At 51.4% G+C, this 22,675-nt stretch overlaps 1 protein-coding gene across 13 annotated transcripts in view; it reads left to right on the top strand.

Annotated features, from left to right (window-relative positions):
• Positions 1 to 22,675, top strand: part of DYSF (dysferlin) — a 291,329-nt gene that overhangs the window by 112,298 nt on the left and 156,356 nt on the right. For all 13 annotated transcript variants that reach the window (XM_065597358.1, XM_065597356.1, XM_065597357.1 and 10 more), the window contains 2 exons: positions 3,987 to 4,093; positions 15,971 to 16,163. In XM_065597358.1, the coding sequence (XP_065453430.1) occupies positions 3,987 to 4,093; positions 15,971 to 16,163 (300 nt within the window). The remainder of the gene's footprint in view (positions 1 to 3,986; positions 4,094 to 15,970; positions 16,164 to 22,675) is intronic.

Here is a 22,675-nt window from a genome sequence, read left to right as displayed (position 1 = left end):
TTCTGCAAAGGACTAAACGAAAAGGACTGTTTGGAACCACGGGAATCTGCTCGACTCGCTCCCAGGCTGGCGTGCTTCGCACTTCGTACTTTCCCGTAATTCGACCTTGCTTGGAAGGGAGCTGCGCTGCCAAAGCAGAAATGTTTGCGCTATTCAAAAATATGATGTTCCGTGCACCAGCTGCAGCCTGCGCACACGCTGCGCTCAGCAACCGCAAATACCGCACCGTAGCCACAGACTGCGCTCAGCAACTGCCAACATCACACCACACGCACACGCTGCAACTCAGCACCTGCCGCACTGCACACGCTGCGCTCAGCAACCGCAAATACCGCACCGTAGCCACAGACTGCGCTCAGCAACTGCAAACATCACACCACACGCACACGCTGCAACTCAGCACCTGCCGCACTGCACACGCTGCGCTCAGCAACTGCAAATACCACACCGCATCTGCTACTGCACTCAGCAACTGCAAACATCACACGCACACGCTGCAACTCAGCACCTGCCGCACTGCACACGCTGCGCTCAGCAACTGCAAATACCACACCGCATCTGCTACTGCACTCAGCAACTGCAAACATCACACGCACACGCTGCAACTCAGCACCTGCCGCACTGCACATGCACACGCTACGCTCAGCGACTGCAAATATAACACGGACGCGCTGCAACTCAGCACCTGCCGCACTGCACACGCTGCGCTCAGCAACTGCAAATACCGCACCACGCGCACACGCTGCAACTCAGCACCTGCTGCACTGCACGTACACACGCTGCGCTCAGCAACTGCAAATATTGCACTGTATGTGCACATGCTGCGCTCAGCAACTGCAAATATTGCACTGCACGTGCACACGCTGCGCTCAGCGACTGCAAATATTGCACTGCACGTGCACACGCTGCGCTCAGCGACTGCAAATATTGCACTGCACGTGCACACGCTGCGCTCAGCAACTGCAAATATCACACGCACGCGCTGCAACTCAGCACCTGCCACACTGCACATGCTGCGCTCAGCAACTGCAAATACCGCACCGCATCTGCTACTGCACTCAGCAACTGCAAACATCACACGCACGCGCTGCAACTCAGCACCTGCCGCACTGCACATGCACACGCTACGCTCAGCGACTGCAAATATAACACGGACGCGCTGCAACTCAGCACCTGCCGCACTGCACACGCTGCGCTCAGCAACTGCAAATACCGCACCACGCGCACACGCTGCAACTCAGCACCTGCTGCACTGCACGTACACACGCTGCGCTCAGCAACTGCAAATATTGCACTGCATGTGCACATGCTGCGCTCAGCAACTGCAAATATTGCACTGCACGTGCACACGCTGCGCTCAGCGACTGCAAATATTGCACTGCACGTGCACACGCTGCGCTCAGCAACTGCAAATATCACACGCACGCGCTGCAACTCAGCACCTGCCACACTGCACATGCTGCGCTCAGCAACTGCAAATACCGCATCGCATCTGCTACTGCACTCAGCAACTGCAAACATCACACGCACGCGCTGCAACTCAGCACCGGCCGCACTGCACATGCACACGCTGCGCTCAGCAACTGCAAATACTGCACTGCACATGCACACGCTGCACTCAGCAACTGCAAATATCACATGCACGCGCTGCAACTCAGCACCTGCCACACTGCACACGCTGCGCTCAGCAACTGCAAATACCGCACCACACGCACACGCTGCAACTCAGCACCTGCTGCACTGCACGTGCACACGCTGCACTCAGCAACTGCAAATATTGCACTGCACGTGCACACGCTGCGCTCAGGAACTGCAAATATCACACGCACACGCTGCAACTCAGCACCTGCCGCACTGCACACGCTGCGCTCAGCAACTGCAAATATCACACCACACGCACACGCTGCAACTCGGCACCTGCCGCACTGCACGCTCAGCAATAGCAACTGCTTCACCGCAGGCACACATGCTGCGCTCAGCAGCTGCAAGTACCGCACCACACGCACATCCACTGCACTCAACAACTCACACTCAGTTGCACAAGCTACACACACACGTACACGCACACTGCACTCAGCAAGCAGTGATGCTCTGGGCATACACAACACCCATGCATACGCTGTATCGCAGGGTCACAGCATGGTGCCCCAGTGCTCCACGAACTCGTTGCACAACCTGGGGCATGCGGCGCTATGTACAGGCTGTCCACGGGCTCCCGGTGTGACCTCGAGGAAGTCACATAGTCTCTCTGGGCCTGGGATCTCCCCCTCTGAAATGGCGCAATGGAACACTCAACTCTTTGGGCTGGAGCCTCACTTTCAATATATACAGTGCTTAAAACAACAGAGCCCTGATCTCAGTAGCGGTATCGAGGTGATCGATGGGCCAGCCCAATGATCTCCCGTTTATCACATCCTGCCTATAACAACATGCTTTTACATAACATGTCCAACTGCTTCCTAGGTTGGCCACAACATGTAACATAGAGAGTGCTTTTACAGCATAGATTCCTAGATTCGAAGGCTAGAAGGGACCATTGTGATCCTCTAGTCTGATCTCCTGCCTAGCCCAGGCCAGAGAACGGCCCCGAAATAATTCCCAGGGCAGATCTTTTAGAACATCCAATCTTGATTTAAAAATTGTCAGTGATGGAGAATCCACCATAACCCCTGGTACATTGTTCCAATGGTTAATTACACTCCCCGTTAAAAACGGCAAAGAGTCCTGTGGCACCTTATAGACTAACAGACATATTGGAGCATGAGCTTTCGTGGGTGAATACCCACTTCATCGGCTGCATGTAGTGGAAATTTCCAGAATAAATGGACACAAATCAGATATTAGGAATGGCAATTTACAAAAACCTGTAGGAGAACACTTCAATCTCCCTGGCCACACAATAGCAGATTTAAAGGTAGCCATCTTACAGCAAAAAAACTTCAGGACCAGACTTCAAAGAGAAACTGCTGAGCTTCAGTTCATCTGCAAATTTGACACCATCAGCTCAGGATTAAACAAAGACTGTGAATGGCTATCCAACTACAAAAGCAGTTTCTCCTCCCTTGGTGTTCACACCTCAACTGCTAGAAGAGGGCCTCATCCTCCCTGATTGAACTAACCTCGTTATCTCTAGCCTGATTCTTGCTTGCATATTTATACCTGCCTCTGGAAATTTCCACTACATGCATCCGACAAAGTGGGTATTCACCCACGAAAGCTCATGCTCCAATAAGTCTGTTAGTCTATAAGGTGTCACAGGACTCTTTGCCGCTTTTACAGACCCAGACTAAAACGGGTGCCCCTCTGATACTTGACCCATTAAAAACGTATGCCTTATTTCCAGTCTGAAACCTTCCCTCCACTCCCATCTGGGTTGACAGCAGGGTTTGAACCCAGAACTTTCTTGTGCTAAAAGTTCTGTTTGTAGAGCATCCTTTCATGATTGGAGTGGCATAATAAGACCCCTGTGTGTGTGAAATTTAAAATAACCAAGCCTGCCGCTCAGGAAATGCTCCATTAATGAAGTAGGATGAAAACTTGAGGGGCCTTCTTTAAAAATCTGTTTGTTTTTAGGGAGCCGTCCCCCAAATTGAAAAAAGACAAAGCCATTTGTAGGGCACCAATGTTTCTCTCTTGCTCTCTTCTCTCCCCCAGCTGGGGTCTCCAGCGGGAATGGAACCCTGGTGCTTCAACACTAAGAGCACAGGCTAAAAGAGTAGCTCCGTTAACTGGTAGTGGTAGTAGGCTCTAATCCTGTTTGGACCAGCAACTAGATGGGAAAGTGGCACACGGATTCACGAGCACATACAGGAGGCTGTGAAAATTGGGGCCTCCCATTGGCTGCAGGAGGGGAGGCCCTGGGGATATGTTGGGCCCTCAAATGCCATTGCACTTTTGCGCAGCGCTGGTCTGTAGGGTGCGGGTTAGGGGAAGGCTGGGAGGTGCCATAATCAGTGCGTGAGTTCTCTGCTCTGTGTGTTGTGTAGGAAGCAGGCTTGGAGCTGGTCCACCTCGCGCTCAAGGCCAAGTGCTCATCAAATGACTTGGATTCATTGGTTTCCCAGTTGATTGATGACATCATCGCGGACTGCAGGTATTTCTGCCAAATTAAACTGTGAGCCTTTTCATGCGCTTATTACAAGAACATTTATTTATGTTGGAAGGGGCCTTGTGCTGAAAAATCCTGGTCATTTGCTAATGTTTACTTCAAAGGTTGTTGAGCCAAGGCACGGAGTTGAAAAGGTGACATTTAAAGCAGATCATAAATTTCCACTCTTTATGCAAGGGCTGCAGCCCGGCATACCTGAATAAGCCTCATTGTGTTGCAGCTTGAGCCATTGCAATAGATATGCTTCCAACTGGAATCTAGGGCTAGAAAAGAGCCGCCTAGAATTTACATTCGCAGATACTGTTGTGGTAGGAATGAACTTTTATGAAGCAGTGACTTCTCCTCTGGACGTATTGTGTAGGTGAGAGAGATTCTTGACTCACAGGACCATGGGAATTGCCAGACTGCATCCGACAAGTGTCTCTCTAGCCCAGTATCCTTCCTTCGACAGGGGCCAACGCTAGGTGCTTCAGAGGAAGGTGTAAGGACCCTGTCACTAGGCAGATATGGCAGAATCTGCCCCCATGAAGGTCTTGTCTTGATCTCTAATAATAGGAGATGGGTTCAAGCCCTGAAAAAAGTTTATCTCCCTTTCAATACTCTTTTTTTAAGCATTATGTATTATAATCTTGGATATTCTTATTATCCATATAAACATTCAATCCCTCTTTGACTCTTCCTAAATTCTCAAAAACATCCTGTAGCAAGGCGTTCCACAGGTTAATTTGCAGCTGGAATGAAAAAGTAATCTATATTTTCATAAAGTTCTGCCAGGGGAGGATACACTTGGTTTCCATCCCCTTAACTCTGCCCTGTTTCAGGTGACACCAAACCGAACACACTGTTATGCTATCAATACAGGTAGGGCAAGATTTTCACAACTAAGGGCCCAAAGTTTGGCTCCTTACTCTGTATTTAGGTGCCTAAATAAGTGCTAAGCACCCAACAGCCCCCATTGACTCTAGTGGGGGCTGCTGGTGCTTCATATATTTGAAAATGAGGCCACTTCATGTGGATTGAGGAGTCTCACTGTTGGTTCCTACTTTTGAAAATCTTGGTTTTTCTATACTTTTTCAAGGACAAAGTCCAAATATTGCCAGAGGAAGTTCTGTTAATAGAATCACCTTGTCCCAGAGGTGCTGGTTCTTCCCCTGGCAGTGGTCACAAAAAAGAGGTTTTTGTTTAAGTGAGTAAAGGGAATGAATAGATTTCCCCAGTCCCTTGTTGCCCATCTGCATAGCTCACACAGCCCGGGGAGAATATTAACAGCACATCACTGCTCGGTCAGTTTCTGGTTCTCTGGCACTTGCAGGGTGTTTCATTACTGATGTTCCAGCCAAGCAAAAAACTGGCGTTCTATCCCCAGATCTGCCACTGACTTGCTGTGGGACCTTGGGCAAGACACTCTGTGCATCTCTTTCACCTTTTCTCTGTCTTGTCTCTTCAGACCATAAGCTCTTCAGATCAGGAACTGTCTCTGTGTTTGTACAGCACCTAGCACAATGGGGCCGGGACCTCAGTCAGGCTTGGGAGTGCCACTGAAATACAAATAAGAATGGAAAGATCTCCATTCACATTCTGTTTTTAAAACAGAGCCTGAAACTGGGGCCTAACTGGCCCTTAATCTCCCCATCAAAGGGAGGGAATCCAACATTATGCGTGCATTTGAAAAACCCTAACCTTTCCCATTGAAGCATCTGATTTATATCATAATCAGGGAAGGCAAAGAGTCCATATGTTTTCCCTTAACAATGTGTCCTAGGTCCTGTGACCCGAACCTATTTTGCAGGTAGGCACCGGTAACAGAAAGGTCTGTTGGAAGAGCATTGTTGAAATATGAATGTCTGGCACAGACTTTTGTTGAATTTTATTTTCCAGTATGATTTGACTCTCTGTCTAAGTAGGTTTTTCCATGGCCCATGTCACCATGATATCTTGGGGCAGGGCTGCCCAGAGGTGGGGGGGCAAATGGGGCAATTTGCCCCAGGTCCCACAAGGGCCCCCACGAGAATATAGTATTCTATAGTATTGCAACTTTTTTTTATGGAAGGGCCCCTGAAATTGCTTTGCCCCAGGCCCCCTGAATCCCCTGGGCGGCCCTGTCTTGGGGCTGTGGGGTCTGAAACTGGAGTTCCCAGGCTTTATCACCATATCTCAATTCCCCTCCCCTCCTGTCCCCAACTGCATATCGCCCCAACTCCAGCAATTGCTCACAGCGGGATCTCTAATATGTTTTTAGTTGTTGAGTAGGGTGCGATGATAAGCCTTTGCCAAAGGGAATTGTTAAAACCTTGTGGCCTTTTCTGAAGAAGGTGGCAGCTATTAGACAACCGTTGCTGCTTTTCATAAAGCTTTCCCGGTTCAAAATACCCAGGGGTACAGAAATAGTCAGGCTTCATCTTGAGAAGTGTTGGAGAAAGACGCCAATTGACAGCTCTGGAAAGTGATGCCTCCCAGTGACTGAACAGCTACAGCCCTGCCCCGCTCGCATATCTCAATCCTCAACTCGGAGGCACCATTTCTAGGGAGAAAAAGGGAGTTTGCCTCTGTGTGTATCCCCAGCCTTCGCTGAGACAAACGTGTTCAGTTGCAGATGCTAGTTCACTGGGAAATGGACCAAGACCCATGAACTCATTCCACACAGGGCTCACCCCCATGATGATATTGACTCATTCTCCCAACCTATGTTGGATTTGAACCAGTAACCGAATGGCAAAAGACCCCATGGAGCCTATTGCCTGGCCTTTGAGCCACCTGGTCCTCGTTGCTGTTTGCTAAGACGCACGTAGGTCACTAGCAAAGGTGTTTGGAAGCCTACGGCGTTCACTCACATCCTGTGGGGTTTGTTTGAGGGCCAGTAGCTTGTTCTTTCAGGGGCAGGCGATGGAATGGAATAACACGCCCCACGTGTGGCATGCAGATGAGCCAAGTCTACTGCTCGGGAAATGCTCCATAAACCAACGACGATGGCAGCCTTAAGGATGCTCTTTTAAAAACCTATTTATTTGATTTTAAGCCTCACCAGGGAGATGTTCACCCCTGCTCTCCCCCCAGCTCCTTGGAAAAGGTCAGAGCTATTGTAAGGGCTGTAAATATTCCATTGCTCCTGTGTGTGCCATACGTGACCTGAGGATAATCCCAGGATTTAGGTTTTCCAGAGATGCTGCTCCCTCCAAAACAAATTCAATTAAATGAGGAAAAAAATGTCACTGAGGGAGTCTGCCAAGCCAGTGGTTCGCTCTGGCTCTGTTTCCTCCTCTGGGCTAAGCTCCTGTGGTAAATTGCTTCTGCATAGCAGAGAGAAATTGGCCTAAATAAATCAGCGAGCAGCCCTAGCACATGTTCTGAAAAGAAAGCAGAATTTGCTAAACTAATTAGGATAATATCCAAACTGATGGGCTTGCCGATACCAACCACGTGTGCCTTCTGGGGAGTCTTGTGCGTTGTAGCCGTGTCTGCCAGCAGGCCTAACCCAAGAGGGACTGCTTGGGCTCTAAAATTGGACCACTGAAGTTGCTTGTTTCGTTAGAAATCTGACTGAGCCAGTCATTGGAGAGTGGAACACTCGTTGGGAGCCTTTTCAATGTAAGGCCAGAAAGACCCATTACGATCATCGAGTTTGACCTTCTGCGCAGCACAGGCTGGGGAATCTTGCCCAATAATTTTGGCTTCAAGCCCATAGCTTCTGTTTGAGCTAGAGCATATATTTTAAAGAGACATCTAGTTTTGACTTAAAGACTCCAAGTGGTAGAGAATCCATCACGTCCCGAGGTAAGTTGTGATGGTTAATTACCTTCACGGTTCACAATGAGCACCTTATTTCTAGTCCGAATGTGTCTAGCTTCACCTTCCAGCCATTGGATCTCATTCTGCCTTTTGCAGCTAGAATATAGAGCCATCTGCTATCAGAAATCCTTCTACATGTAAGTACTTGGAGACTGTGATCAAGTCACCTGTTGACCTTCTCTGGGATAATAGTCTGTCACAGTGAGGCATGTTTTCAAGACTTCTATAGCAGTGTTTTCCTTTCCCAGAGGGTTGGTATTGACTCTACCCATTCTTGGGGTAACAGGAAAGGTACCATTGTCTGGAATGGAGTGGTGTTCTTGCTACTTCATTTTAAACTCCTGGGGGTCCCAGTACACTGGAGGGAGACGCTTTAGACATGTAGATATTTATCCTTGTAAATACATGTTGTTATTTATATTGCGGTAGTGCCTACGAATCCCGATCATGGATCAGGCCCCTTGTTCTAGGTGCTGTACAAACACAGAACAAGAAGAGGTTTCTTGTCCCAAGAAACTTACAATCCCAGTATAAATACATTATAGATTCCAAGGCCAGAAGGAATTAATGTGATCATAGTGTCTGACATCCAGTAAAACAGAGTCTAGGACTTCCCTGAATTGGTAACAGAATCGCTGTATGATAAAAAAGTAAAGACCCGTATCTATGCCATGCTAAGAGTCCTCGCCCATTCTGATAACAGAGGTATCTCAAACAACCACCACACGGACGTTACACCTAATCTGCATGCACCAGTTTCAGCGGTTGTAAGGAGTCAGTGTGAAGAAGGGGACTGCTCAGAGTGGGGATTACTTAGTCCAGCTGCCACAATTCTTCAAAGGTTGATTCGCCACCCGTACAACCCAACACAAAGTTGCCAGCGCAACCCACCCATAACCCCCTATTCACAAATCAATACAACCAGCACACACAACAACAACACACACTCACGGCTCTTACTGCAATGCTCACGCCTCAATGGCTCTTCCAGAACCTTCCCCTGCCACCTCCCTAACTGCCAGCCTGTGCCCCCATCCAGACAGTGCTCCGCTCCTCCAAAATCTTCCCCGGTACCCCCCTAACTGCCAGCCTGTGCCCCCCTACAGACAGTGCCCTGTTCCTCCAAAACCTTCCCTGATACCCCCCTAACTGCCAGCCTGTGCCCCCATCCAGACAGTGCCCCGCTCCTCCAAAACCTTCCCCAGTACCCCCTTAACTGCCGGCCTGTGCCCCCATCCAGACAGTGCCCCGCTCCTCCAAAACCTTCCCTGGTACCCCCCTAACTGCCAGCCTGTGCCCCCCTACAGACAGTGCCCTGTTCCTCCAAAACCTTCTCTGGTACCCCCCTAACTGCCAGCCTGTGCCCCCATACAGACAGTGCCCCGCTCCTCCCGAACCTTCCCTCACAAACTTCTTGTCTCACTGCCACCCTGTGCCCCATACAGACAGCACGCCTGTCCTGAACCTTCCCCCTGTACCTCCCTCTCTAACTGCCTCCCTGTGCCCCATACAGACAGCACGCCTGTCCTGAACCTTCCCCCTGTACCTCCCTCTCTAACTGCCTCCCTGTGCCCCATACAGACAGCACGCCTGTCCTGAACCTTCCCCCTGTACCTCCCTCTCTAACTGCCTCCCTGTGCCCCATACAGACAGCACGCCTGTCCTGAACCTTCCCCCTGTACCTCCCTCTCTAACTGCCACCCTGTGCCCCATACAGACAGCACCCCACTGCTCCAGAATCTTCCCTCCTCCTCCGTGGCTAACTGACAATTTGTGCCCCATTCGGACAGCACCCCGCTCCTTCCCCAGTACCCCCTTAACTGCCGGCCTGTGCCCCCATCCAGACAGTGCCCCGCTCCTCCAAAACCTTCCCTGGTACCCCCCTAACTGCCAGCCTGTGCCCCCCTACAGACAGTGCCCTGTTCCTCCAAAACCTTCTCTGGTACCCCCCTAACTGCCAGCCTGTGCCCCATACAGACAGTGCCCCTCTCCTCCCGAACCTTCCCCGGTACCCCCTTAACTGCCAGCCTGTGCCCCCCTACAGACAGTGCCCCGCTCCTCCAAAACCTTCCCCGGTACCCCCTTAACTGCCAGCCTGTGCCCCCCTACAGACAGTGCCCCGCTCCCCCAAAACCTTCCCTGGTACCCCCCTAACTGCCAGCCTGTGCCCCCATACAGACAGTGCCCCGCTCCTCCCGAACCTTCCCCGGTACCTCTCTTACTGCCAGCCTGTGCCCCCCTACAGACAGTGCCCCGCTCCTCCAAAACCTTTCCCGGTACCCCCCTAACTACCAGCCTGTGCCTCTATACAGAGAGTGCCCCGCTCCTCCCAAACCTTCCCTCACAAACTTCTTGTCTCACTGCCACCCTGTGCCCCATACTGACAGCACGCCTGTCCTGAACCTTCCCCCTGTACCTCCCTCTCTAACTGCCTCCCTGTGCCCCATACAGACAGCACGCCTGTCCTGAACCTTCCCCCTGTACCTCCCTCTCTAACTGCCTCCCTGTGCCCCATACAAACAGCATGCCTGTCCTGAACTTTCCCCCTGTACCTCCCTCTCTAACTGCCATCCTGTGCCCCATACAGACAGCACCCCATTGCTCCAGAATCTTCCCTCCTCCTCCGTGGCTAACTGACAATTTGTGCCCCATTCGGACAGCACCCCACTCCTCCAGTACCTTCTCCCTCCTTCCTGACTGGTCGCCCCTTTGTTCCCCATACAGACAGCGTCCCACTGTTTCAGAAACTTCCCCAACCACCTCCCTGTCTAAATGCCAGCCTGTGCCCCATACAGACAGTGCCCCTCTCCTCCAAAACCTTCTCCCTTCCGCCCTGACTGACTGCCAGCCTGTGCCCATAAAGACAGCGCTCCATTCCTCCGGTACCTTCCCCCACCAACTCCTTGTCTCACTTCCTCCCTGCGCCCCATATAACCATCACCCCACTCACTGCCCTCTCCCCCCACACATGTGTTTGAGTCAATTACTGTTACCAGCACTCCCAAATGTATTTAATAGGGTGTTTCTGGCCTCTGCGTGCAGGTGCTCTGTGCCCATTCCCCTGCCCTCAATCTGCCCCCTGGCCTCCTGCAGCTCATAGTTCTTCATTGCCCTCTCCTAGATCTGAGGGGCTGCAGTGGGTCCCCTCCCTTTTCCAGGCCTGCAGGGGCAGGTCCCCTTCCCTCCCGCCCCCTAGGCCAGGTGCTGCAATGGGAGGAGGAGCAGCAAGGGGTATCCTATTGCTCACAGAGGGGAGGGGAAAGGAGGGTCTCTGAGCTGCTGGGGTCTCTGCTCCCCCCTCCTCTCCTGTGAGAGCAGTGTGGAAGATGGAGGGAGAGCTCTCCCCCCGAGAGGAGCGGGGAGAGCTCTGCCTGCTTCCGCAGCAGTTCGGATTGGCTTCTCTTCCCTAGGAGGCAGGGCAATGGGAAAGGCAGCCAATCAGAGGGGGAGCTGGTGGGTAAGATTCCCTAATGAGAAGTAAGTCCAGGGGGAAAAAAAGTTCAGGCCTGAATCGGCGGGTAGAAATCGACCCCTCGGGGATCGATTTATTGCGTCCCATTGGGACGCGACAATCGATCCCCGAATCGACGCTCTTAGTCCACCAGCGGAGGTGGGAGTAAGCGCCGTCGACGGGAAGCCGCAGAGGTCGATTTTGCCGCCGTCCTCACAGCGGGGTAAGTCAGCTGCGATACGTCGAATTCAGCTACGCTATTTGCGTAGCTGAATTTGCGTATCTTAAATCGACCCCCCCCTGTAGTGTAGATGTAGCCTTAGACTCTAACAGATTTATTTGGGCATAAGCTTTCGTGGGCTATAACCCACTTCATTAGATGCATGGAGTGGAAAATACAGTAGGCAGGTATAGATACACAGCACATAAAAAGATGGGAGTTGCCTTACCAAGTATGGGGGGTCAGTGCTAACGAGGCCAATTCAATTAGGGTGGATGTGGCCCATTCCCAACAGTTGAGAAGAAGGTGTGAGTATCAACAGAGGGAAAATTATTTTTTGTAGTGACCCAGCCACTCCCAGTCTTTTCCGGCCTAATTTGATGGCGTCAAATGGGAGTGGCTGCACACTGTTACTGAAAAATTGGTGACTGTCTCAGTTTTACCATTTGATTATAAAATAAAATGATCGGAATATAAATCTTATACTTACATTTCAGCATATAGAGCAGTATAAAACAAGTCGTGATCGTTCCCCTTTATTCGACATTGGTGAGGCCTCATCTGGAATACTGTGTCCAGTTTTGGGCCCCACACTACAAGAAGGATGTGGAGAAATTGGAAAGAGTCCAGCGGAGGGCAACAAAAATGATTAGGGGTCTGGAGCACATGACTTATGAGGAGAGGCTGAGGGAACTGGGATTGTTTAGTCTCCAGAAGAGGAGAATGAGGGGGGATTTGATAGCAGCCTTCAACTACCTGAAGGGGGGTTCCAAAGAGGATGGAGCTCGGCTGTTCTCAGTGGTGGCAGATGATAGAACAAGGAGCAATGGTCTCAAGTTGCAGTGGGGGAGGTCCAGGTTGGATATCAGGAAAAACTATTTCACTAGGAGGGTGGTGAAACACTGGAATGCGTTACCTAGGGAGGTGGTGGAATCTCCTTCCTTGGAGGTTTTTAAGGCCCGGCTTGACAAAGCCCTGGCTGGGATGATTTAGCTGGGAATTGGTCCTGCTTTGAGCAGGGGGTTGGACTAGATGACCTCTTGAGGTCCCTTCCAACTCTGATATTCTATGATTCTATGATTCTAAGTCATTTTATGAAATTTTAGTGATTGCTAATGGTTCTACCATCAGCATCCACCATGGTTGGTAAGAGGTATGGAGCATTCCTGTGAGGAGCCCAGTGCCTCTGGATTAGCTGTATGTCTGTCCCTAGGGAGGTTACTTTACCTCTGTATTTGGCTCTACTGTGACCTCTGCTGTTTTCCACAATTCGAGAAGGATGTTGATAAATTGGAGAGGGTTCAGAGAAGAGCCACGAAAATGATTAAAGGATTAGAAAACCTGCCTTATAGCGACAGACACAAGGAGTTATAGAGAAGTTTAAGGGGGTGACTTGATCACAGCCTATAAGTATTTACATAGAGACCAGACATTTGATAATAGGCTGTTCAGTTGGCAGAGAAAGGTGTAACATGATCCAATGGCTGGAAGTTGAAGGTAGACAAATTGAGATGGGAAAGAAGGTGTACATTTTTAACAGTGAGGGAAATTAGCCATTGGAACAATTTCTCAAGGGCAATTCATACAACGATCACCCAGGACTAGGTAGAGGGTGAAGGCTCTTAACAAAATATATGGCAGACTTCAACTGCTCACTCTTAAGTGGTTACGCCTGCCCCACTTGTTTATCTTGGGCAGATGATTGAATCCTATGCAGTTTGCGGTGCTGGAGTCTTTCAGATGAGATCTTAAATACCATGGCTGCAGAATCATGGAGTCCACACGGCCCCGGCTGAGATGACTGGGGCAGTTCACACCTCTCATAGGTGTTGTTTCAGACAGTGTGGACTCAGGCAGGAAGCCCTGCATTGGCTGACTCTTGGCTTACCTCTGTGAGGTTATCTCTGCAACCATCTGGGCAAGAACTGGAATTATATTTTTACAATGAAAGTGGAAATTCCGGACCAAGGGATGAATTCATTGGGGCCCTTACTTTAGATAGGGTTACAGTTCTGATGACCCTATTGTCACGGTTCCAGGCTTAACTATCCCTCTGCCATCTTTATGGCCTCTTCCACAGCACACACTTAGATCTCAAGCCTCGAGCTGTCATCTTTTTCGGGGTGGGAACTCGTTCCTTTCCCTCCAGACCAGGGATTTAGGCTCAATGTCTCCTTCCATTTGCTGTGATCACCTTAGTAAGTCTGAGCTTAGCTCAGCGATTGCCGTCCTGTGGTCTTCTAGCAGCGATGGCAGGATTGACCAATGACCAGCCAGCCTTCATAAAGCAGAGTATTTATTCAGAACCAAAAGCATTACAGAGAAAGCAGATCTTGAAAACTGCAAACCGCTTATATGTATGCCTACCTCCCCAGATGTCACCCATGGTGCACAAGGTGACCTGGTAGGTCTCAAAGCCCTTCAGACCCTTCTAGCAACTTTGTTACTGTTGGTTACCGTCTCGTGTAAGTTCTTAGACCCAGTGTGAGTGATACTTCCCCTATAGCTGTCCGCCCACTTTATGTATTTCTCTGTTCCTTGTCTGCTGGGCCTCTTGAATGTTGTCAAAACCAGTCTATGCCTTTCCACCTCAGGGGGTACTTCCACAAACCTGCTTATCTGTCTAGGGGGCAGTGATTTTCAACCTGTGGTCCGTGGACCCCTGAGTGTCTGCAGACTATGTCTAAGATTTCCAAAGAGGTCCACATCTCCATTCAAATTTTCTGGAAATGAAAAAAGGTTGAAAACCACTGGACTAGGGATTTGCAGAAATTACCTTAGTGACAGTTAGTTTCTGATGGTTCATTCATGTTTAGTGACTTCCCCGCAGTCACTGCATTGCTTGTCATGTTTCAAGAAAGAAGGTAACCCCTTCACGCCCAGCAAGGTGAGAGGGGAAACTGAATCACGCATAGCCTTCTGTAAAAATAAATCAGACATTTCCCCAGTCTTCATATCCAGCATAGTTTGTCCGTAGGAATAGAGCCCATGACTTTCAATGTCAGAATCATAGGCCTCTACCATTTGAGCTTGAAAAAACGAACTTGTAATTTGTACTGGTAGGAGGCATTTAGCCTATATGTGGCACAGCCACTAGAGGGAGACATTATCACCCCCTGCAAGTTGCACAAATTATTGGAATTATTTTAAACAACATTCTTGCTGCAAGATTTGCTAAACCTGAGAAGACTGTGAGAGAGGCAATAGACTATCAGTCAGTCTGTCTGTCTGCCTTCTCGTTTTATAGATGGGGAAGGAAAAGTACAGCGAGGTTCATAGAATCATACAATCATAGAATATCAGGGTTGGAAGGGACCTCAGGAGGTCATCTAGTCCAACCCCCTGCTCAAAGCAGGACCAATCCCCAACTAAATCATCCCAGCCAGGGCTTTGCCAAGCCTGTCCTTAAAAACCTCTAAGGAAGGAGATTCCACCACCTCCCTAGATAACTCATTCCAGTGCTTCCCCACCCTCCTAGTGGAAAAGTTTTTCCTAATATCCAACCTAAACCTCCCCCACTGCAACTTGAGACCATTACTCCTTGTTCTGCCATCTGGTACCACTGAGAACAGTCTAGATCCATCCTCTTTGGAACCCCCTTTCAGGTAGTTGAAAGCAGCTATCAAATCCCCCCTCATTCTTCTCTTCTGCAGACTAAACAATCCCAGTTCCCTCAGCCTCTCCTCAGAAGTCATGTGCTCCAGCCCCCTAATCATTTTTGTTGCCCTCCACTGGACTCTTTCCAATTTTTCCACATCCTTCTTGTAGCGTGGGGCCCAAAACTGGACACAGTACTCCAGATGAAGCCTCACCAATGTCGAATAGAGGGGAATGATCACGTCCCTCGATCTGCTGGCAATGCCCCTACTTATACAGCCCAAAATGCCGTTAGCCTTCTTGGCAACAAGGGCACACTGTCGACTCATATCAGCTTGTTGTCCACTGTAACCCCTAGGTCCTTTTCTGCAGAACTGCTTCCTAGCCATTCAGTCCCTAGTCTGTAGCAGTGCATGGGATTCTTCCGTCCTAAGTGCAGGACTCTGCACTTGTCCTTGTTGAACCTCATCAGATTTCTTTTGGCCCAATCCTCTAATTTGTCTAGGTCCCTCTGTATCCTGTCCCTACCCTCCAGCGTATCTACCACTCCTCCCAGTTTAGTGTCATCTGCAAACTTGCTGAGGGTGCAGTCCACACCATCCTCCAGATCTTTAATGAAGATATTGAACAAAACCGGCCCCAGAACAAGTGGCGCTTGTTCACTCACCAAATATCTCTTTGGTGGCTTGTTATTTTTGCATAAACTTGCTCGTAAAAAGAAAGTCCCCAGCAAAGCCATTGCTTCGCAAAGCACAGCTAACGTTGGCCTGTTTCTCTGTGCTCCTTTCTCCCACACCCCCATCTGCAGCCAGCCGCTAGTCGACGTCAGCGACAAGACAGCCAGCACCCATCTGGATCAGAACATGTACAAATTCCGCAGCACCAACCTGCACCAGATTGTCCAGGCAGCTCTGAACCTGAAGCACGAGGATTCTGACCTCCAGACAGTGCTGGACCAGGCTGAGGACTGGCTCTTGAGGCTAAAAGCCATGGCAGAGGAGGTAAAAGGGGGGGTGAATTGCTTTTTCCCTGATAGATCTTTATCTTTCCCACCCAGCCCATCTTGGTGCTATTCCAGGCTCGTTTGAGGTAAGCCATCCTAGCTGGGAGCAACTCCTTAGGATTTGTCTACTTGGGAATGTTAGGGGGTGTCGACACTTAAAACATTCCAGCCTTGCTGCTCCACCAGGGCAGAGTTTCAGAATAGACACTGCCCACCTCCCCGAGAGACGGTAGCTAGGTTGATGGAAGAATTCTTCCATCCGCCTAGTGCCTACAAAGGGACTTAGGCAGCGATGAGTTGCCAAAATCTTAACAACCGGTTCCCTACCGGGTCTTTGGCGGCACTTCGGCGGCGGGTCCTTCAGTGCCGCCGAAGACCCGGAGCGAGTGAAGGACCCGCTGCCGAAGTGACGCCGAAGACTCGGAGCGCCGCCTGGTGAGTACAAGCCCCACGTGGTTTTTTACGTGTTTTTTTTTCAGTCATCCCTGCCGGGACCCTGTCGAAACTGTTCGAATCGGGCCCCGCACTTCCTAAAGCCGGCCCTGCACATCGGGGTTGCAAAATTGTATCGGGGGCCGGGTGGGGAAGGCTGTGCCTCCCAAAACAGCCTGTCCCTCCCCCCATCCGACCTCCACCCATGTCCTGCCCCTGACTGCCCCCCTCAGAACCCACAAGCAACCCATCAACCCCCCCCGCTCCTTGTCCCCTGACCACCCCCTCCTGAGACCCCCCACCCTAACTGCCCCCAGGACCCCTCCCACCCCCTACCCAACTCACCCTGCTCCCTGTCCCTTGACTCCCCTGACCCCATCCACCACCACCCCAACAGACCCCTGGAACTCATGCCTACCCGAACCCCCCCATTCCCCATCCCCTGACCACCCCCCAGAACCTCCGCCCCCTCCAACCACTCCCTGCCCAGCCCCTGCTTTATCCAACCCCTCCTCCCAGCCCCGGTCCAGCCCCCTTACCATGCTGCTCAGGGCAGCGTGTAAGGATGCCGTGCAGCCCGCTGGAGCTCGCAGCCCCCCCCCCCTTACCTTGCCACTCAAAGCGGCAGGAGCTGCAGAGCTGGCCAGAGTGCTGGCCCTAGTGGCTCGGGCACGCTGCGGCTCTGCAAGGAGGGGGGGAAATGGGGGAGGGGCCAGGGGAGCCTCCCCAGCTGGGAGCTCAGGCGGGCCGGAGACAGGACGGTCCCACGGGCCGGATGTGGCCCGCGGACCGGAGTTGTATGCCCACCCACCCGCCTAGGGTGACCAGACAGCAAGGGTGAAAAATCAGGACAGGGGTTGGGGGGTAATAGGCACCTATATAAGACAAAACACCAAATATCAGGACTGTCCCTATAAAATCGGGACATCTGGTCACCCTACACCCGCCCCTTTAACAGCCGGTTCTACACCGGCTTCTAAATTTAACAATCGGTTCTTGCGAATCGGTGGGAACCGGCTCCAGCTCACCACTGGACTTAGGTTTTTTTAACACCCCCGAGCAACTGTAGTTATGCCGACCTAATTTTCTAGCGTAGCTCAGGCCTTGATCTAAATGACCGGTTGAAGTGGATTAGTTAAAACCTTGTGTGGATGCTCTTGTTGAGAATTAACGTGGCCTTAACTCGGTTTAGTTATATTCACTTTGGAAGCAAATTAAGTTAAATCGAATTAAGGCGAACAACCGCATAGGAGTTTAATGTGATTTAAGTAATCCACTTTACATTGACATCTTTAGTTAATTCGGATTAATTTTCCAGAGTGTCCCCATAGCAAATTTACCAGTAGAACTTTCCAAAACTGATGCATGCTAGGAATTGTGCTCTTTGAGACGCAGCCGATTACCGACCCACCAGGGGAACAGACGATGGTCTGGAAATTAATAATCCCCACCAAGCCTTCAGCTCTAGGCTGCCTGCTTCATTAGGAATGAGAAGGTTTAGGACTTCCTTGGGATCTGTGGCTGCTCAACTCTTGCCAGGAGCTTCCAGGTACATTAAACTCTCCTCTAGTTGAAGCAAATGGTGATATTGGCACAGATTATCAAAGCCTGTTAGGTGCCTAGGGGAGTTAGGCACTTAAATTCCTTTGAGGATCTGGGCCATTATTCTGTGCCGCAAAACCTGCCTAAGCGCTCATTCCGGACCAGTGAAAAGCAGTCACCTGTTAGCAGCTGGTCCTTAACTAAAAGCAGATCAAAACTGCATTGGGCACCTGTGCCCGTTCACGTGGTTGCTCCAGGACAGGGGTAACACTTCACCCATCCATACAGACTCCCGCTGGGATCTGAGGACCAAACCGGGTCCTTTCCATTCCACACCTCATCATCTCAAGTAGCAAGGGCGCTCCAGGTAACCCCTGTGCAGTCCCACTTCCTTCAGAGGGTTTGCAGAGCTGTCACTACACTGTTTACTGGTATAACTGTGACAGTGAGGGGGGTGATTTTCACCTAGGTGGTTATGCCAGAAAAGCCTGCCTGGTGAGTAGATACAGTTATGCCAGTATGAGGTGCTTTAGGCCTGTATAACTTATTTCACTTCACTGAATTGGAATACGCTATACTGATGTAACGGCACGGCATGCTGGTATAACTGCATCCATGCTAGCCTTGCAGTTCTGCTTTAATCATGCCATTAAATAATTAAAGGGACAAACCTTTAAGTGCGGAGAAGGCCTGGGGGGAACCTAGTAAGCAATACTGTTGCTGATGCACAAGCCAGAGGAGATGTTTAGCGCACCCTCCCATAGCGGGGCTAGCTCTGGAGAGCTAAGGCCGTGTCTATACACGGAAGGTGTCCTAGAATAAGGTAGGGAGTGAATTTAAAGTGCGATAGCTATTCCAGAGTAAGGGCTGGTGCACACTGAAAACATACATTGGGAGAGCTATGCCGACCTCACCCCTGACGTCAACAGCGCTAGGTTGATGGAAGAATTCCGCCTCTCGGGAATATAGTGCCCGGAGAACGCTGTAGTGCGCCTCTACAGCGCAGCTCTACAGCAGCGCCGCTTAGCCTTCGAGTGCCCGCGTGGGGAGCTGTTCTGGTCGATTTCGCCGTGTGGCTAAGCCCAGACACGAGTCAGAAGTGGTAAGAACTTGTCTGAGCCAGTCAAGTCAGCAGATCTGAGTCTGAGGCTCATGGCGGGGCAGGTCTGGTGAATAAGAAGATGCTAGTTGTACATGGGGCCTACCCTTTACGCCACCACTCTCTGATCTCCAGAACAGTTTTGTTGGGAGTTTCATTAAAGGCAGTGGCTGGCTGGGCTTCTAACCTCAGAAGAAATACACCATACAGACAATGTCACCCCGGTCAGGTTTGCTTTTAAGCCAGCTGGCTTTCCAGAGGGTGACGGTCCCCACTGTGCAGAACACCAGTGCAAAGGCCTGTGCATCCCACCTAAGCTCTTGATATACAGACGGACCCTCTACACAGGGGTGAATTTTATCCATTAGCTTCGGTAGCAATCGGTTTGCCCCTCTTTGCCACACTCTGTTCTAGAGGGGGGTGCGGGTGAGTGAGGGGCATCCAGATCTTTATCCAAATGTCCCTAAAATTCAGGGGTGCTGGGGAATCTGGAGGTTCAGCCCACTATCCAAGGTAGGGCCCAGCCCCCCTGTTTGAATCCCGACTCCCTGAAATCTGGGCAGTGTTTGGATCTGGGCTGGTGATCGGTCTTAGCTTTATACCTTAAATGGCAGGATTGAGAACATCCAGGGTCTAGCCTGTTAATTTGGGGTGCACCCTCTGGTTTCCAAGCCATCAAAGCTTTCTAAGGCCTGATTTTCAAACCCAGGGGAATTTGCCAGCCCAACTGCCAACTCCGACATCAAAGGCAGGAGTTTGGAAGCCTCCTTAAAACGCCCGTGTTTGAAAACTGGGCCTGGTGGTTCCGGGTTATGGGACGCCCCTTAAAACGAAGCCATGACATTTGGTAGCAAGGTGCCAGAGTTGGAGTTTTATTAATTCCCTCTACATTCAACCTATGCCGCACTTATCCCTATAGGGCGTGAGACCCCCCCACAGCCGTGGCCGTGGCAGTTTTACCATTGATTTCAGTGGGAGAGTGATTTGGGTTTAAATGCCCAGGGCCAGAACCCCAACTGCTGGAAATCACCACTGACTTCAGCGGAGCTATGTTGATTTGTACCAGATGGGGTGCTGCTGGTCCCCAGAGTCCACACCCAGCCAGCAGCACGGTGTAAAACCTGGGCTGGATTCTCCGGAGAGGTGGGATCCATCTCTTCTTTGGTTGTTCCAAGATCCTGGTCAGGCAGTTGTGGGGGGTGTGATGTTGCAGCCCGGTGACTGTTTCTGTGATCCTTAAAGCCACCCGCAGCGAAAGCACGGCAGAGAAGGAGCTGGCCTCCGTGTCTGGCGATTGGAGCCACAGGAAGGGTTTTGTGGTGTTCCTCCTTTAATGGGGTCTAAAGTCCCTCGCTCCCCTTTGGGGACAGGCTCTTTTCACCCCCCACCAGACCTTTAGCACTGGGGTCAGCGCAGGAGGTCCCGGGCGCCCTTGCCAGCCGCTGTGGTTGTGGAGAGAGAGACTCTCTCTCAGGGGAGAGGGAGGCACATTTCAGAGCGTGGGCCAGAGCCGCAGTGGTTTCTGGTTTGCGACTCTGCCAGCCCCAGCTTTGAAACAGAACATTTGGTCCTGAAGTCAGAGGGCTGGCAGGGCAGGCTCAGTCTGCGTCCAGACTAGTGAAGGGAGTCGGCTGCCCTTGCTTGCCTGCCTCCGGCTGGGATGGGAGGGAGAAATGCGACTTTCCAAACAAGTCCTCACAGGTTTCCTTAGACATCAGTGGCCCGATCCTGTGCCCTGACACTGGGGGAGCGTTTGCTGAAGCAAATAGGACCCTCGGTGCTGAGGATAATAGTCTAGGCTGTTCTGCTGCTGTTTCCTTCACTGGATTTCTCTTTGCTTCCTGAGTCACAGTCTCTGTCTCTCTGCATTCATCCTTCATCTCCACTCCATCCCCCCTCACGTCTCCTGAGGCGGAACCTGATAACTTCAGCGTCTGAGCTACAATTTCAAATGCACGGTGTTTGGGTGGGCTTGAAATTTCCCCCCCGAGCCTTGAGCTTTACCCTCTCTAGCATCGTCCTGCGGGCTGGGGCTCGCCGGGGAATGGGCAGGCGGCAGAAGGGGAATAGCGGGGTACCATGATTTCTGCGCTCCTGAGTTAGGACTGGCACGGGACAGGCGCTCTTTCTGTCTTGATTTGAATTGTCGAGCTGACGAAAGGTGCCAAAATGACAGCCCCGCGGCACGACCTCTAGTGATGCACAGAAACTACCCGGCTCTGACACCGTCGGTGCCAGTATAACTCCTCCCCCATGGCATCAGCGGGGTTTGGGCCGGCAGCACCAAAGCACAGAGCGCTACCACCTGAGCTAAAGGAGTCAGTCCATCAGCGGGCGGCAGCAGTAGGCTCTTATCCTCTTTCTGGAGCAGCCACTAGAGAAGGATGTGACACACATCGCGCAGGCTTGCTACGCAAACCCAGTTAGTGGGGGCGTTCAGTGATCATGTCCCAGTCAGTCCTTTCCTTCTCTGCTGTGTCTGACAGCAAGGGGGCCGGGCACAGTGGCGGTTCTTGGGAGAAGGCCACCAAATAATCACGAGAAACGAACAGCTTGTGATCAATTCTGATCTTGTGCTGGGCCCGCACCTTTGACTGACAGGCAGAAGGCTCCATAACTGAGATACCCAGTCCCTGCCTGGGAGCTACACTTAGCGCACGTGCTGAATGTTTGCTGAGGCGCTGAATCCTAGTGTGATGACCCTTCCCACCATGTGTCTTCATCAGCGTGTGAATCCAGGACCTTCGCACTGAAAGCCCACACCTCTCCCGCTTGAGCTGAAGGAGTGACACCCATAGATGCTGGGTTTTCATTTCCCCCAGGAGTGCTCCACCCCTGCTGTGCCCCCAGGCCCTTCCACTCCACCCCCCCAAGGCCCCGCCCACCTGCCGCCCCCTGCTCTCTGCCCTCCCCCAAGTGCCTCCCCCAGCTGCCAAACAGCTGGTCGGTGGCAGCTACCCAAACAGCAGTGGGTATTTTTTTTTCTGTGGGTAGTGCGCAGGTGCCCACATCACTTGGCAGCAGACAGTGTCCTTGTTGGCGCCACCAGCAGAGACCAACTAAACCATGGAGACTAAACTGCTGAGATGAAGCCCACCACAGCATCCCCTTGCCTTGCCAGGCTGTCTTTGCTCTGTGCGCAGCCAGCGGCCTTCAGCCTCCAGAGATGTCCTCCTCGGCACTGGCCCCCAGGCCAGGAGGGGGAAGCTGCAAGGGGTATGGATGGTGTCTCTGGGACTCTGGGGCAGAGTTTCTCTGGGCGGCATCCACTGGCTCCTTGGACTCCTCCTCGGGGCAGTGGGCACTATCTGGGGTCCTCTGCTCGGTGTCCCCTTCTGGATCCCTTGTTTGGATCCTGGGACCTGCACCCCCATCCCTGTGTTCAATTCTGGGGTCTGTGTCCTCCTCTTGTTGGTATTGTGAGCTCCACCTACTAC

The sequence above is a fragment of the Chrysemys picta genome, chromosome 5, assembly GCF_011386835.1.
Source record: "Chrysemys picta bellii isolate R12L10 chromosome 5, ASM1138683v2, whole genome shotgun sequence".
NCBI classification, from domain to species: Eukaryota; Metazoa; Chordata; order Testudines; family Emydidae; genus Chrysemys; species Chrysemys picta.
The sequence above is the reverse complement of the archived record's forward strand: the minus strand, read 5'-3'. Positions and strand labels throughout refer to the sequence as shown.